The sequence below is a fragment of the Nannobrachium achirus genome (assembly GCF_963921795.1).
Source record: "Nannobrachium achirus genome assembly, chromosome: 5".
NCBI lineage: Eukaryota > Metazoa > Chordata > Actinopteri > Myctophiformes > Myctophidae > Nannobrachium > Nannobrachium achirus.
Genome location: NC_137814.1, coordinates 13,649,848 through 13,664,942, shown reverse-complemented (window position 1 = coordinate 13,664,942; position 15,095 = coordinate 13,649,848). Strand labels below are relative to the sequence as shown.

Here is a 15,095-nt window from a genome sequence, read left to right as displayed (position 1 = left end):
CGGCAGCAGAATGGAGATATCCGTAGGAGAGATAACAGGTCAATCATTCAATTCAAAATAACAATTCTTCTACATTCTGTAAGTTTTGAGAGCTTAAAATGAAACCAAATGGACCCATACACATTTGGTTTCATTTTACAGTTAATGAACTGGGTCAATTTGGTTACCAACTCTCCATCATTTAGCTGGGGACCATCCGGAACCCCCTCAAGGACCATGGTTGAGAACCACCAGCCAAAAGCAATGGTTCTCAACCTTTTCAGGCCGTGACCCCCAAAATAATCATATTTTAACTGGGGACCCAACACTCTGACGAGCACTAAGAGTTGAGGCATTATTTTGTGTATCACGGTTCTATTGTGAAAATAGCAGATTTACATGCTCACAACTGCTGTGAGCATGTAGATTGTCTATTTTCATAATGTATTCCTCTAATATTTGACAATTTGGTCAATAAAAAAAAAGTCCATAAATTGTGACTTGTCTTATTGCCACAGTCAAATGTTCAGATACCCTCTATACACTTAAACTTTATGTTGGATTGTTTACTGTTGAGTGAGAAAACAACGTTGCACATTAAGTTAATCATCTGGGGACCCCCCAAAATAATCTGGGGTCCCGACTCCCGACCATAGACTGTATAAAAGATAGCTCCCGACCCACTGGTTGAGAACCACAGGCCTAAAGAATGGTTCAGAAGCTGTGTTCACGTGCACTCTTCCATTGGAATGAATAGACTCCAACCTGCTTCCTGTCTCCTAAAAAGGCGTCCCCCTACTTCACGCAGACACGCTACGAGTCGGGAACAAAGGGGTCACTCGGGGATGGAGAGTAAACCGGAGAGATGGCAAGTCTTGGTACATTTTGGTCTTGGATAGCGCTGTCTTTGGGCCCCTCCCATTGAGACGGGACCAAATCAGTCAACAGTGTTTTGCCAAGGACCGCCCACACCTTCCTTCTCATTGGTTGAAATGAAAGAACAGGAACTGGCTGTTTCTACACCAAACGCGTCGCGCTTAAACAAAAGCAGAGCACGCACTTCCATTCGCCCCAGTTCCCTCTCAATTGACCGAGAAGCAAGACGTTTATCATCAGAGATTCGAGTCTTGGAAAAGGAACTAACGGTAATTATTATTTCTGCTTTCTGAAATGTATGCAATGTTGCCATGTCTGCGTATTATAGGCGACTTTGGCCGTGTGTTTCCGTTGTAAATATTTGTAGTTTGCGGGTTGCTTTTTTTGGGCCTTGTTTCTAAAGCGTAGCTGCTTAATTTGGGCCTTGCTTCCAAATGTTGTTTAAACCTTACCAGTGGTTCCCAAACATTTTCATGCCAAGGAGCCCATTGACTCAAATTAATATACACAATATACATTTGCCCCTCCCAATCGAAATGTATTTAGTGATCCCTCGACCAGGATTTGTGATGTTAAACTGTTACTGAAACTGCAACGTGGTGTAAAATGGCGCGTCGTCATTTAGATATTCTTTTTTATTTTTATTTTATTTTTTTAATGGCCGATCAACAAGCTCACGACGAGCTTTTAGAGCTGCTATTTAGATTCTTTTTTGACACATATAGTTTTAAAGTGCTCGTAATTGCTTCTTTAGAGCTTGCTTTCATAAGACGATGACATTTTTCGGGATTCCCGCAGGTCACGGGATTCCCGCGGCCATTTTTTTTTTTGTATTAATCACGTGATTGGTTCGGGGCGAGGAATAAAAGTCAACGGGGCGCGGGAACCATGACAACAGACCAGTTTGATAAAACGCTACCAGTCACGGACCGTTGGCTTGCATGTCCACGCCCATTTCCTACGCAAGCTTGATCTACAAGCCTACAACGTGGCGTCGATTCGAAGCGCTGTAGTCTTGCAGATCTGCCATGTTATGAGCGCGACACAGTCGTACGACTAGTCATGAATCAGGTATGACGTGAAAGATGCAGCAGTGAAGAACATTGAGCTAGCAGTGGAGAGAGTAGAACAGAATCATCGATTCCTAGATCAGGAGATTCTTGACAAAATGTTAACACGGCGTCCATCATATTGAAATCATTTGTTTATATTATTTTAAAGTGACTGAAGAGGGCTGTTGAAAGCTGCACAATGATTCACTTGTCTTTGAGTTGACTGTAGCAATCATCTCCCCCCACCTCTTGCCTTTTTTGTGTGTTTACATTTGGATATTATTCAATATCATTTATATATATTTGCAATTTACATTTTGTATTTTTAATGTATTACTATTTTATAGGTTAACTATTTATTTGAAGGATCCCCAGTTTGATACATTTGGCCACATACCCCCATTTGATATGATTAGTATTTCTGCAGGGATCCCATGTAAAATCCTCAGTCAGTGTAATTCTGTGACTGTACACATACACATGGAGCCAAATAACCCTTACAGGTCCACAAAGTTACATGTGTACATGTGTAGTGCACTCATTATTACAGACACATAATGCAATCATTTACCAGACAAAACCGGCAGCCAAAAGCCATTACATAATGAACTCTTATGCATTTGGTCATCATCAGGATATTCAAACTGGCAGCAGTATCAAAATATGAATATAAAATACAAATTGTTAAGCCATTTCGTCTAGCCCTACTAAAAAGGACAGGGAGATCTATGGGATTTATATAATGCTAGTTATAAAACAGTTTTATACACTTCTGTACATTTTCACATAAATTGCACATTTTGCAATATGGAAGGGGTTGATTCAGGAATGTTCTTTTGTGTTCTCTTTAGAAAAAAACATGTCGGACGAGGGTAAGCTGTTCATCGGTGGGCTGAGCTTCGACACCACCGAGGACTCGTTGGCGGAAGCGTTCTCCAAATACGGAAACATTGCCAAAGGTAAACGTCATGCAATCCATATGAGCAATCACAAATTAAATTTACATTTATGATTGAATCATATTTCATGTATTCACATTTTTTTTAATTATTATTATTGGTTTGTGTCTACAGTTGATGTCATCAGAGACCAAGAGACAGGCAGGTCTCGTGGATTCGGCTTTGTGAAGTTCGACAGCACAGATGATGCAAAGGATGCATTGGAAGCAATGAATGGAAAGGTGAGTTGATGAAATATTGTCACAGGTGCATAATAGTGAATCGTAGCAACATTCGGGCAAGCGCCGCCCTCCCTGTGTTCTCATTGGCTGAATGCAAGAGAAAGCATGGACACAACATTACTTTTCCAACAAATGCGATGGTCAAGCGAGCCACGTGAGACATCGCCTAGTAACTTGCTCGCTTGGCGGTGTTAAATATGTATTGACAATGGCTAACTGTAAAAATGTTTTAATATAATTTCAGAGTCTGGATGGCAGGACGATCCGTGTCGATGAAGCTGGGAATGGACGTTCCGGAGGTGGTGGTGGTTACAGAGGCGGAAGGGGAGGAGGAGGATATGGTGGCGGAAGAGGCAGAGGTGGGTCTTTTTATTTTTTTACTTAAGACTCTTTAATTAGGACAGGATTTCCCATCTCTGGCATTCTTGAATGATGGCCTGTTAAATGTATTGTCCCCCCATCTTGTTTCTGTGTAGGTGGTGGAGGATACGGAGGTGACAGGAGCTACGGGGATAGGAGCTATGGTGGCGGTGGAGACAGAAGTTATGGCAGTGACAGGAGTTATGGCGGAGGAGACAGAAGCTATGGCAGTGGCGGTGGCGGTGGCGGCGGATACAGGAGCGGCGGTGGAAGCGGTGGCTACTCCTCCGGTGGTGGCTACAGGGACAATAAGTAAGCGAAACCTTACATTTGTGAATTGAGCATGTGTACACTGCTTTCACCCTGCCGGTTTTAATGATTGTCTCTTTACTGTTAGGGGTCATGGTGGTTATGGGGATCGTTCTTCGGGAGGATCCTACAGGGACGGATATGACAACTAATGTAAGTAAAGTGTGCCACTGTTTGGGTAGTGTTCATGCTGCTCAGGTCCCCTTACACCAAACTTCTCCATGGGTCAATTCTTGAACCAGTTTATTGCAACCACCCCTGACATGCCTATTTTTGGCATGCAATTATAGATGAAAAGTTTTACAGTAGGAGATTCAAGTTCACAACATAATACACAATATATCGATATTGGGAACATGTAGCTAAACGCTAATATTTGCAAAAATGATACTAGCGCCGTACTATTAAAATAATGATCTCCAATAATCATCACTAACTTAACAATTAAGAGCCTTCCGCAAAGGATGTTCTCTTTTTGATATGTATATTTTGGGATGAGTAGGATGTAAAACTCTTGAACTTGCCTGAACTTCAGTGTCTTTACCTGTGTGCCCACTTCTTGTCCTCAGCTGCAAACAACTAAAATCGTGCCCACTTCTTGTCCTCAGCTGCAAACAACTAAAATCTCCCTGAATTCAAGATCATCCCGTGGCTGGCTGTATTTAAAAGACGACTCACTTAGGCTGCTTTGTATACAATATTGATTTTGTTGAAATAATTCTGGACCAATAAATCTTTTTTTTTACTTTACATTATTTATTGTAGTTGTGTATTACTTCTACACATTATTATAGCCTATAACAAAGAAGATTGCAATTAGAATGTGAATGACAGTGCTGTGTTTCTGTGCAGTCATGTAAGTGGGATCAGATGCACAGTTGCATGCATATAAGCTAGTAAGTAGCCCATGCACTACTGAACGTGAATGGATCATTGCCGTGAACTGAAATGACCCCCCCCCCCCCCCACCCCCTTAAAGTAGCATATTTGTGATTGTATATGGCTGTTAAAAGTCACATGATTTGAGTCCATGACAATGCAAGAGTCTTGGATTGTGGTTTTAAAGTACATATTTACAGCAGTTTGTCGTTTTGTTTTGTCATTTACATTAACCTAAAGACCTGTAATAATAATAATAATAGCTTTGATTTATATTGCGCTTTTCTAGGTACCCAAAGCACTTAACAACAAAAAGAAAACAACTTTATTAGGATAAAAACAGTAAATACAACAATTAAAACTTTGTCATATAGCAAAAATGTCAAGCTTAAAATGTGCAAACTTTGTCATACTATGACAACTAGCAAAAATGGCAAACTTAAAATGCGCAATGAAGCATTGTGAGCTTTTAGATCAGCTATTTTCACTATTTTAGACAAATCTTAGATTAACGTGTGAACATCTTTGGTGCCCAAAATGGGGCCAACAGGGTTAATAATCATTTTGCATCTGTTCACCTCAGTCCAGCTGATAAAGACAAAAAAAAATATGCATAGATGTTGATTAAAAATGTACATTAAAACACTTGAAGGTTGGCAGGCACAGGGGTGACAAAATGTTTCAGAGCTTCCTACAGGGATGGCAAATTGCTTTCCTCTCATAGTTCTATATTCCAGGACTATGAATATCTAGTGTCCATGCATGAGTTCTCTTTGTTTCACTATCTGCTGATTTTGGTATGAAGCTTCTTGCCGGAGTTCAACACAATGGAACAATGCCTCCCCTCCCCCCACAGGGTGGAGCTGTGGAGCTGAATGTTGTTGATGGCAGCTCACATTTTTCTTTAAATTATTTCTGGTTCACTTGCAGCTCAATCTGTAAATGACAGTGCTTATACACGCACACAGCAAAAACAAAAGTACTTTGTATCATACTATGTAGACCTAAAGATAAGCTTAGCCACTCAACAAATTGGTTTAGTCTAGACAACATTTCTTTTGCAGTGACATGTTACTGAACTATGACACAAGATTGATTAAAAAAACTCCCAATAAGAGGGTAATAAAACTCCAATAAGACGGTTGTTATGGTTTTATCAGGGTAAAAGCTGGACAGTTTTGCGAGACAAAACCAAATGATGTTCCTTTTTACACACTTTTTGTACTCTCAATGTGCCTGGTTGAGACTTGTGTGCTTGTAGATTTTTTGCTATTGACTTACAACTATAGGTTCTTTGGGGGCATTCCAGGGCAACAGTTTAACAACTTTTAACACTACTTAAGCTATTCAAAAAAGCTGCTCTACAAGCTCACATGTCGCACTCAAGTGGTGAGTGTACTTGTAGATATGTTTCCAAAGCGTATTGAAAGTTCTTTGAAAAATATATTTTGAAAAGTATTAACACAAATCTACTCTTGTGGGGTTTCCTAGCACAACTTATTTTCAGATGGGGTGTCCGCAGGCATGCAAATGAGAACCACTGAACTATGCTCATATTCTTTATTTTGGATGTGTGTTTAGTGCAAAGAAATATTCTTAACCGTGCCATGGCTGGACTAGGGGTGTACTTGTACTGTATATCATGGTTGGGGGATGATGTACTTGTACATCAAGCCTGCTATGGGCTGCATGGCTCAAGCCCTGCAGGTTCAGGGGTGAGCCAAGAATATTGAATCTTATAAAATGCAGTTTACTTTCACCCTTGTTCTGTTGTTCTTTTAATCTGTTAGTCCTCTTTTGTGAATATTTATCAGTAGCTAAAACATGGGGATGCAGGCTGAGAAAAATAAAATCAAACCTTTGCTAGATTGTATGTGCACTATATTATTTTGTCCCTCGCAAGCTCTGCTTTCACAAACAAGCGTTCCAGTACAAGAGGAAACTGTAAGGTAAGGTAGGGATATTTTTAGATGTAGGGAAAATCAATCAATTGATTTCAATCAATCGCTTACATACATACATGCAGAAGTAGGCCAAATGATACCAGTCACTTAATTCATCCTAGCACCGGATCGGATTTTAAAAAGTCTGTACCCACTACCCAGCTCAACATAGCATTGCCTTATATGTTGACATGGAGTGTTTCATAAATACATTTTAAGCCTTTTACCCTACTCCATATTTGCAAATAGTTGACCCCTCCCATTGATACATATTTAAACAGGCCGCAGTGAGATGCATAGCACTGGCCCCTCCCACGGAGACGTATTTATATAGGTCGCAGTCAAAACCACATCGCGCGCATCCATTTTCCCCCAGTTTCATCTCTTTCGACCGAACAGCAAGACGTTATCATCACAGTCTTGCGAAAAAGAAATAACGGTAATAATTTATGCTTTCTGAAAAGATTATAGCTCGCTATAATGTGTCTAAATATTGTGTTTTCGTGTATTCGGCAGACAATGGCATATTAAACCTGTTTTAACGAAAGATTTGTCATGGTGCGTTTTGGCTTCAGCTACCGTGACTCTTGTTTATTTAGCGACAGACCCCTGAGCTTGAATAACAAAAACAAACGTGATGTTGGAGAAAGCGCTGTGTTGCGTCAAGGTTATTTTATTTTGGGACTAGAAAAAAATCTCGGCAGCCAAGATGGCGCATTGTAACGGGACAAAAGAGAAAGAGGCAACGTGGTGTAAAATGGCGCACCGTCCTGTGTTACTGAATGAGATCATGCTAGCACAGCTAGTGCTAAGAAGATAACCACTCCCCAGGCTGCGGGCCTGGCGAGGGCCACGAGTTTACAATACCTATATGGATTTTTTTTTACTACTTTTTTTATTTAATTTTTTTATCGCCCTGTAAATTATACAATTGTTAAATTGACGTGGTATAAATATATTATAAGAGGCGTAGATGTGAAGCTCCGTTTACTCCGTGACCTAGAATTGACGATGGTCCCACGACATACGCACTACGCAGCATTTGACCTACTTATCGCTTATGAACGGGTTTTGATTATTTTATTACTGTAAAAGTATAGTCAATACAATATAAATGTACAATACAAGTAGGCCTACAGTTAACACCCTGCCTAAAAGGAACATACGAAAATAAGACCTTTTACGGTCTTTTTTACGTAGTTTTTTTTACGGTGTTGATTTATATAACCAATTCTACGGTTACACAACGGAGTCTTACTTTCATCCGATTATCTAAAACACGTCCCATGATATAAGGGGTCTATTCAGAAATGTGACCGTTCATTTGTTCTCTTTAGACGAAACATGTCGGACGAGGGTAAGCTGTTCATCGGTGGGCTGAGCTTCGACACCACAGAGGACTCTCTGGCGGGAGCCTTCTCCAAATACGGAAACATTGCCAAAGGTAAACGACTTGCGATCCATATGAGTAACCACAAATTAATTTACATTTACGATTTTATTTATCTAAAATGTATCGTTTTATTTGTCTACAGTTGATGTCATCAGAGACAAAGAGACAGGCAGGTCTCGTGGATTCGGCTTTGTGAAGTACGACAGCGCCGATGATGCAAAGGATGCATTGGAAGGAATGAATGGAAAGGTGAGATGATTAAATATTGTCTTGTCACAGATGGCTTGCTGGTAGCCATTTTGTAAAGCACATGGTGGCCTGGTGGCGCAACGTGGAACTGCGCTGAGTACAACAATGGCTAACTAGTAGGCCTAATTTGTTATTGAGAATAGCAACTGTAATCATTTATTGATATCATTTCAGAGTCTGGATGGCAGGACGATCCGTGTCGATGAAGCTGGGAAGGGAAATGGCCGTTCCGGAGGTGGAGGTGGTGGTTTCAGAGGCTCAAGGGGAGGATATGGAGGCGGCGGCGGATTCGGTGGTGGAAGAGGTAGAGGTGGGTTTTTTACCCGAAACTCTTAATTAGGCTTTCCTGTCTCTGGCACACTTATTCCTGATCGATGGCATGTTAAATGTCTCCCCCGTCTCGTCTCTGTGTAGGTGGCGGAGGATATGGAGGTGACAGGAGCTACGGGGATAGGAGCTATGGCGGCGGCGGCGGCGGCGACAGAAGTTATGGCGGCGACAGGAGCTATGGTGGCGGAGGAGACAGAAGCTATGGCGGTGGCGGCGGATACAGGAGCGGCGGTGGAAGCGGTGGCTACTCCTCCGGTGGTGGCTACAGGGATAATAGGTAAGGGGAAGCCTTAAATTCAGGAATATTTAGAGAGTTGAGCACCTGTGTACACTGCTTTCATCCCACTGGTTTTAATGATTGTGTCTTTACTGTTAGGGGTCATGGTGGTTATGGGGATCGTTCTTCGGGAGGATCCTACAGGGACGGATATGACAGCTATGGTAAGTATTTGTAGTGTGTCTCTGTTTAGAAGTGTTAATTAATGCTGCCCAGTTCAACCCGTACTCCAAACATCTCAATGCGTCAATTCTTGCTCCCCCCCACCCCCTGACATCCCTATTTTGGGCATGGCATTATAGGTGTTAAGTTTTATAATAGCATATCTACAAGTTCACAGCATGTCTAAATGTTCCATGTTGTGAACATGTAGCTAACAACTAACTTGACTATTGGGCTTAAATGGGTAAATAGGGTGGAAGCTGAATGTGTTGTCTCAATCCAAATATGCCTTACTATATAAAAAAAAAGAAAAAAAAAGTTCTGTTATCCAATAATCATCACTAACTTCAATTAACAGCCATCTGCAAAAGGATCTCTTTTTAATGTTTATTTTGGGATGAGTAGGATGTCAAACTCTTGAACTTGCCTGAACTTCAGTGTCTTTACCTGTGTGCCCACTTCTTGTCCTCAGCTGCAAACGACTAAAAATCTCCCTGAATTCAAGATCATCCCTTGGCTGGCTGTATTTAAAAGATGCGCTCCTCAAGAGAAATGTCCTCGTGTTACTGTTGCCCTGATTTATTTGAAAACTTATGTTGTAGTTGCTCAAGCATCTTTAAATGTAGCCATGAACCTTTGCTCTTCAAATGACCATGTTTAAACAAGTTAGTTCCAAGATGCTATGAGATTGCATCTTTATTAAAGGCATTTAGTTATAACTTTATTTGATAACGTTGATGGGAATATCTGAGTTGATAGGGGCTTTAAATTGCAGGTTGGTGGATATCAAAATTACAAGATGGTAGTTTTTGGTCAGCCATCATCTTGGCATGCTTAGCCCTGTTCTTGACCAGTACTGTTGATGCGTTGACCTGATTACTATAGGGGAATTCCTCCTAAGTTTGCTGACCTTGTTTTTCTTTTTCTTTTTTAATTTTCTGATCTACCTCCTGCTAAGTTTTAAAGTAAACTGAGCGAGAATGAGAGATCTGTTCAGAAAGGACTTTTCTGGATTTTTATACCACATTCCTTGGTGTTCCTCTAGGCAGCAGTTCCTCAGCATTAATTATTTTTTTAATACTTGGAGAAGCTGAGGGTCCTGTAAATGTTCGATTTCCCAAAAAGTGAATTCCTTTCAGACAGGTGAACCATACGAGGTGGTCGGCTGTTGATGAAGTTGCAAATTGCAGCATGCTACAGTCAGCCAAGGTATATTTGCTCTGCTCAACGTCTGCATTTTTTTAATGTGCTGTAATGGACTTAAACTTGTGATCATCGTCAAATGTAACTACTACTCCCCAATATTATAATATCCCAACTGGGAACAATTTTGTACTTTATGTTCTTTGTATTATCAACGTTGGATATTTTTTTTTTTTGTCAAATTGACTTCATGGAGCCTATTAAACAATTTGTTGGAAAATAATCCTGATTCTTGTGCCTTTCGAAGTACCTCTATGGAGGTACTTTGCTGATTTAGTCGGCTCAAAGCGTCTTAAGCTGCTAGAGAACTTGTTGCTTGAAACATGGAAATTAAATGTCAATGGAGAACCTGTAATTCTATGGAGGATTTATCTCTTACAGTTGTGCCGTCTTAGATGATAGTCTGGCATTTGTAGTTGCGTCTTTTAAGATGGGGTGGTGGATTAGCTTAAAATGGAAAAAAAGGACATTAAGTCAATATTGATGTGTAAGGGATGTTCTAAGTTAGAATAATCAAGGTGATTTGGACCCTTAACCTTCAAACGGCACATGCACTGGCTGTGTTTTGACAGGTAGAATTGTAGAAACCAGGGGATGCTTTCAATTGCACCTCTGCAGGGGTTGTAAATTAACCTGCCCCCAAGTGGTGCATGGTAATGGTGGGGAAACATGAGCTGGGTGTTGGTCATGTAATGCTTCATTGCGTTCAAGAGGTCAGCTACTACAAAAACCTACAAGTCCTTGGAGAGTGAGGTGTTGCGCCTACCAACAAGTGCTCGTCTGAGATGAAAGCTGCTCTCTTGCCTAGTTCATTTGTGGAGAAACAGTAGGCCAGTTCACTTGAGGTAACAAAAACTCTTTTGCTCTCCTGCTCACATCCTTCAAACTGAGTTCTCATGTTCCCATGAATAACCTTCAGAGTTGGCTATTTTAGTCCTGCTTCAAATGTGGTCTCATTGAAAACATGCCTTGGCCTTTCCCTCATTTGTGATACTCGTCTATTGGGAAACTGAACATCCAGCCTCTGGTGCTCAACTTCTCTGAATCCACCATTGAACCTTCAGCCAATGATAGTCCACTGTGTCCACTAATGTCCACTTTGCATTCGATTCTCATTTGCTCTACAAAACTGTTCTGAAGCACTCTGAATTTACTCGCTAGGCCTCTATAATATTTTCAGTGTTGTCCTTTTATTCAGTTATATTTTTTTTGTTTTAAGTGTTGCATGTTTTACCAGTGGGTTATATTAAGTGGAAATATGTTTAGCTAATTCGTCTTTTCACTTTTTTTGTTCAGGATAACCCGATTGTGGATGGTAACCTGTGCATCCCTGTACCTGAAATGACTGGCCTCTGTTGGCAGTGACCGCTTCAGATAAAAATTCCCAGGTAAATACTTGTGTCCTTGTAGCTTTTGAATGAGTGTGACTCAATTGCCATATGTAGACATATTGCAAACCTAAATGGTCCCTCGCGGGCCCATTTAGTTCCATTTATACACTAAGTTATGGTGATCTTTGAAATTAAAACGTTTGAGAACCTCCGTTATTGTAATTGCATAGCAGACGTGAAGTCCTCATACCAGCTCTGACAGTGTGAAGAATTTTTTTTTCTGGAAGCTGTTCCAAATGTGATGGAACAGATTCCAGTTGGTCAATGTTTGATCCAGATCCAAACCCTAGTCGCCACGATCATTTGGAATCCATAGAAGTCGGCATGTTTTATATGGAAGCATGTCACACACCGGCAATCTTCAAGTAACCTTTTTTTGGTTATAGATTTGAATTGGTGAAATGGGAAGAGTGTTCTGAAGCATCTTCCAATAAACCCCTAATGGTCTGGAATATTTCATAAAGGTTAATGCCTCAATTTGTGATTTCTTCAACTGGTTTCCTGGCTGTACAAGAGCAGCAATAACATAGGTTTTTGAACAATATTTCCAAAACATGAATTATTGAATTACATATTGTGCTGTTTAACAGTTATGGTGTGCAGGGCTCCTTTCACGTTTCACAAATCGCAGATTAGGACTAGGCCTAACAACGTAAACTTTAATCCAAGTATACAGGTAGCTTCATATAAAGCTTTTCATGTCAAACGACAATCTTTCAGGGGTGTTGTAGTCTCTCTTCTTGGCAGCAGTTTTCCAACGCAGATGTTTTTTTTTTTTTATGAGTTAATATGTAGTTCTGTCAAAGGTCCACTCTGCAGGTAGTGTTCCTATGTACAGTAGGGATGCGGAGATATACCGATACGGATCGTAATCGCGATACAAACGTGCGTGACACGAGTGAATCGGTTCATTCAGGGTGGATCTGTACAATTGACGGCTGAATCGTGATTGTATCGTATCGTGAGTGTCTGGATCGGTACATTCCACGGTTGAATCGGTTTTTGCATAGTATTTCATTCTATACTGTGTTTCCGAGGCGCATTGAATACCCCAACATCCCTGTCCAATGTTCGCTGATGTGATCCGTTGTTGTGTCACTGGACTGGAGCACGCTGCGTGATATTATGATCCACATTCCACACCCGTTTGTTCTTCTTGTCGAGTCTGCGACGGAATTGATTTAAACAAAGCAGAAGCTTCCACGCTTTAACTACACACACGTATGAACTACAACAACGATACTGGGCGTGCAACTAGCGATTTAAAGTATTTGACACTGATTCACAACTTGTTACTGTAGCTGCAGGCTGCTGCTGTTCCCTCTGCAAAGAGAGGCTCAGGCTGGAGCCTGATTTATACTTGGCAGCTCGACGGTGTCGCGCACGCACCTAAATAGCAGACCTACAAGCTCACAACGCGACGCGTTGTGACTCAAATATCTACGTTTTAAAACATTTTGACTAGAAATGGCAAAATCCTAGATTATATTCATACAATATAATAATAATACAGGTCAAGGATCCTTAACTGAGAAGAGAGAGATCAAGCAGGGACCCCCACTGTAGGCTATATGTTAGACTACTGTAGGCTATTATATAAAACTGTTGCAGATTAAAACTTGTCAGAGACTTGTTTGACAGCACGATATCATCAGTGACATTAATACATTACTATGTTGTGTTTATTTGTTCACACATTATCTTTTCTATTAATATGATGGATTTATGTTATTCATTATAATCCATTAATTATTATCTCTTAAACCCCCACTAAGTGTTAATGTATTGGCTAATGTTCCCCTATAGGGTTGCTACTTGCTAGGGTTCAATTGGTTACTGTAACAACTAACTATTAATATTTGGCTGCCTCACAACTCTGAGGACCCTAGGGGTCCCTGACCACCTGTTGAGGATGTAATGATATATAATAATGATATCATGATATAGTATTAATCAAACAATTCTACCAGCCAGGGAGTGTTCTCCCAGATTTCAATAAGTTGGATTGTTAGACAGAGCCTAGTACTACAGTGAAACAATAAATTGTTTGGAAATTAAATGTAATGCATTTTTAGTAATTTTTTTTTGGGGGGGGAATTTACATGGGCTTTAATATAAATCCTTTGCATTGTGTTGAATCGCACCGAATCGTGAATCGCATCGTAAGGACCAGGGGTGTATCGCAAAGTATCGTGAAACATATCGCATCGGGGTCGGGTGAATCGTGATGTATCGTATCGGCAAGATTTCAATGTATCGCAATTATATCGTATCGCTGGTAGTGTATCGTGATGCGTATCGTATCGCCTCAGTGGTCGAGATTCGCATCCCTAATGTACAATGATTCTATGTCTGAGGTCCACTAGGTGCAGGAAAAACCATAATGGTTAGTAGTCCTTACGGTGGTTCTTTGTGTTGATTCTACCAGGTTCAGCATGGCAGCGTCTGCAGTGGCTACATGTGGGATCCGAGACGATCATCAGCGAGGGCTGGTCCAAACAGACCTTTGTGGAGCATTAAGGACTGAAGACAAGGATGGTCGACTATACCATTGTACTACATTTAAACATTTTCCTCTAGTAATAGAATATAAAAGGTGTATTGCTCTACTGGAGCGGACACTGGAAGTACCAGCTGTATAATGGTGAATATGGAATAAAGTTTTTTGACAAATCTGGTATCCACTGTGCCTGATGTATTCAGTCAGTGTGTACTCAAAACTGTTTTTAGAAATGTGCTCTAATGAAGCAAAGACAAGTTATGCTGTAAACATGCTCTAACAATTCATGGTGTTATTACCACTATATTACATCTGTTTAGTTCCCCCTCCGCTACAGAGCTTGTGTGTAAGCTGTTTGACAATTTGGCCTATTTTGACAATAATTTTCTACAAAATAAGCCTGCCTCAATCTTTGACAAGGACTTACTAACACTATAGGCTGCTATTATATAAATAAGCCTGTTTCCGACATGTTGTGATTGGCTGACCCTGACCTATTTTCACCACATGACCAGCAGATGATCACGAAACAAAACCATCTGCTGATGCTCAAACTCACCAATATTCTGCATATACCTCCATGCCCCAGCAGATAAACGGGTGGGAGAATCACGTTGCCAGTACAATATTTTCCCATTAATTTATTTGAAATTGTAACTTAAATTGTTTGCCATGTCTGCAAAAAAAAATGCTAGGGAGGCTATGCACAGTATTCTAGTGCTTTTCTGCAGCTCTCTGAAAACATCAGGGGTAGGTTAAAGATGAAATAAGAATACATCCTCTAGCTCTTCAGAACAGTCTTGTTGATTAAATGAGCAAAAACCAGGCGATTTAAGCAGTGGGCAATACAGAAATACAAATTCAATTGGTGGGTAATGCCCACAACCCCCAGTCCCCACACTGATTGTGTATACAATATAGGCTTGTATATAGTGTAGCCTGCTAAACATTGAAATGTAATCTCTAAACTTCATAGTAAAAAAAAAAACAGATTGACACTATACAGTAGGCA

At 40.5% G+C, this 15,095-nt stretch overlaps 2 protein-coding genes across 11 annotated transcripts; both read left to right on the top strand.

The window, feature by feature from the left end:
- Positions 1 to 998: 998 nt before the first annotated feature.
- Positions 999 to 4,506, top strand: LOC308285414 (uncharacterized protein). Of its 4 annotated transcripts, none has more exons than XR_013962059.1 (7): positions 999 to 1,124; positions 2,759 to 2,866; positions 2,981 to 3,087; positions 3,332 to 3,446; positions 3,564 to 3,759; positions 3,841 to 3,909; positions 4,365 to 4,506. XR_013962059.1 is itself a non-coding variant. In XM_080726167.1 (7 exons), the coding sequence occupies exons 2-6, from the start codon at positions 2,767 to 2,769 to the stop codon at positions 3,906 to 3,908; spliced, it is 582 nt and encodes a 193-aa protein (XP_080582293.1). In that variant the 5' UTR covers positions 999 to 1,124; positions 2,759 to 2,766; the 3' UTR covers position 3,909; positions 4,365 to 4,506. The 4 variants fall into 4 exon arrangements, 2 of the variants coding, with proteins under 2 accessions (XP_080582293.1, XP_080582292.1); XR_013962060.1 differs by having other exon boundaries at positions 4,326 to 4,506; XM_080726167.1 differs by having other exon boundaries at positions 3,845 to 3,909.
- A 2,162-nt stretch (positions 4,507 to 6,668) lies between these two features.
- LOC308285412 (uncharacterized protein) lies at positions 6,669 to 14,256 on the top strand. Of its 7 annotated transcripts, XR_013962055.1 has the most exons (8): positions 6,669 to 7,017; positions 7,916 to 8,022; positions 8,114 to 8,220; positions 8,395 to 8,530; positions 8,635 to 8,827; positions 8,927 to 8,991; positions 11,489 to 11,580; positions 14,012 to 14,256. XR_013962055.1 is itself a non-coding variant. In XM_080726164.1 (7 exons), exons 2-7 carry the CDS (start codon positions 7,923 to 7,925, stop codon positions 10,134 to 10,136), a joined length of 609 nt encoding a protein of 202 aa, XP_080582290.1. In that variant the 5' UTR covers positions 6,675 to 7,017; positions 7,916 to 7,922; the 3' UTR covers positions 10,137 to 10,415. The 7 variants fall into 7 exon arrangements, 3 of the variants coding, with proteins under 3 accessions (XP_080582290.1, XP_080582289.1, XP_080582288.1); XM_080726164.1 differs by lacking the exons at positions 11,489 to 11,580; positions 14,012 to 14,256 and adding an exon at positions 10,129 to 10,415 and having other exon boundaries at positions 6,675 to 7,017; XR_013962056.1 differs by lacking the exon at positions 14,012 to 14,256 and having other exon boundaries at positions 6,881 to 7,017; positions 8,923 to 8,991; positions 11,489 to 11,537.
- The last annotated feature ends 839 nt before the right edge of the window (positions 14,257 to 15,095 follow it).

Coding starts and splice junctions, on each gene's coding strand:
- LOC308285414 (XM_080726167.1), top strand. CDS start 2,767: ATGTCGGACGAGGGTAAGCTGTTCATCGGTGGGCTGAGCTTCGACACC. Junction 3,088..3,331: donor TGGAAGCAATGAATGGAAAG/GTGAGTTGATGA, acceptor ATATAATTTCAG/AGTCTGGATGGCAGGACGAT. Junction 3,447..3,563: donor TGGTGGCGGAAGAGGCAGAG/GTGGGTCTTTTT, acceptor GTTTCTGTGTAG/GTGGTGGAGGATACGGAGGT.
- LOC308285412 (XM_080726162.1), top strand. CDS start 7,923: ATGTCGGACGAGGGTAAGCTGTTCATCGGTGGGCTGAGCTTCGACACC. Junction 8,023..8,113: donor ATACGGAAACATTGCCAAAG/GTAAACGACTTG, acceptor ATTTGTCTACAG/TTGATGTCATCAGAGACAAA. Junction 8,828..8,926: donor GGTGGCTACAGGGATAATAG/GTAAGGGGAAGC, acceptor CTTTACTGTTAG/GGGTCATGGTGGTTATGGGG.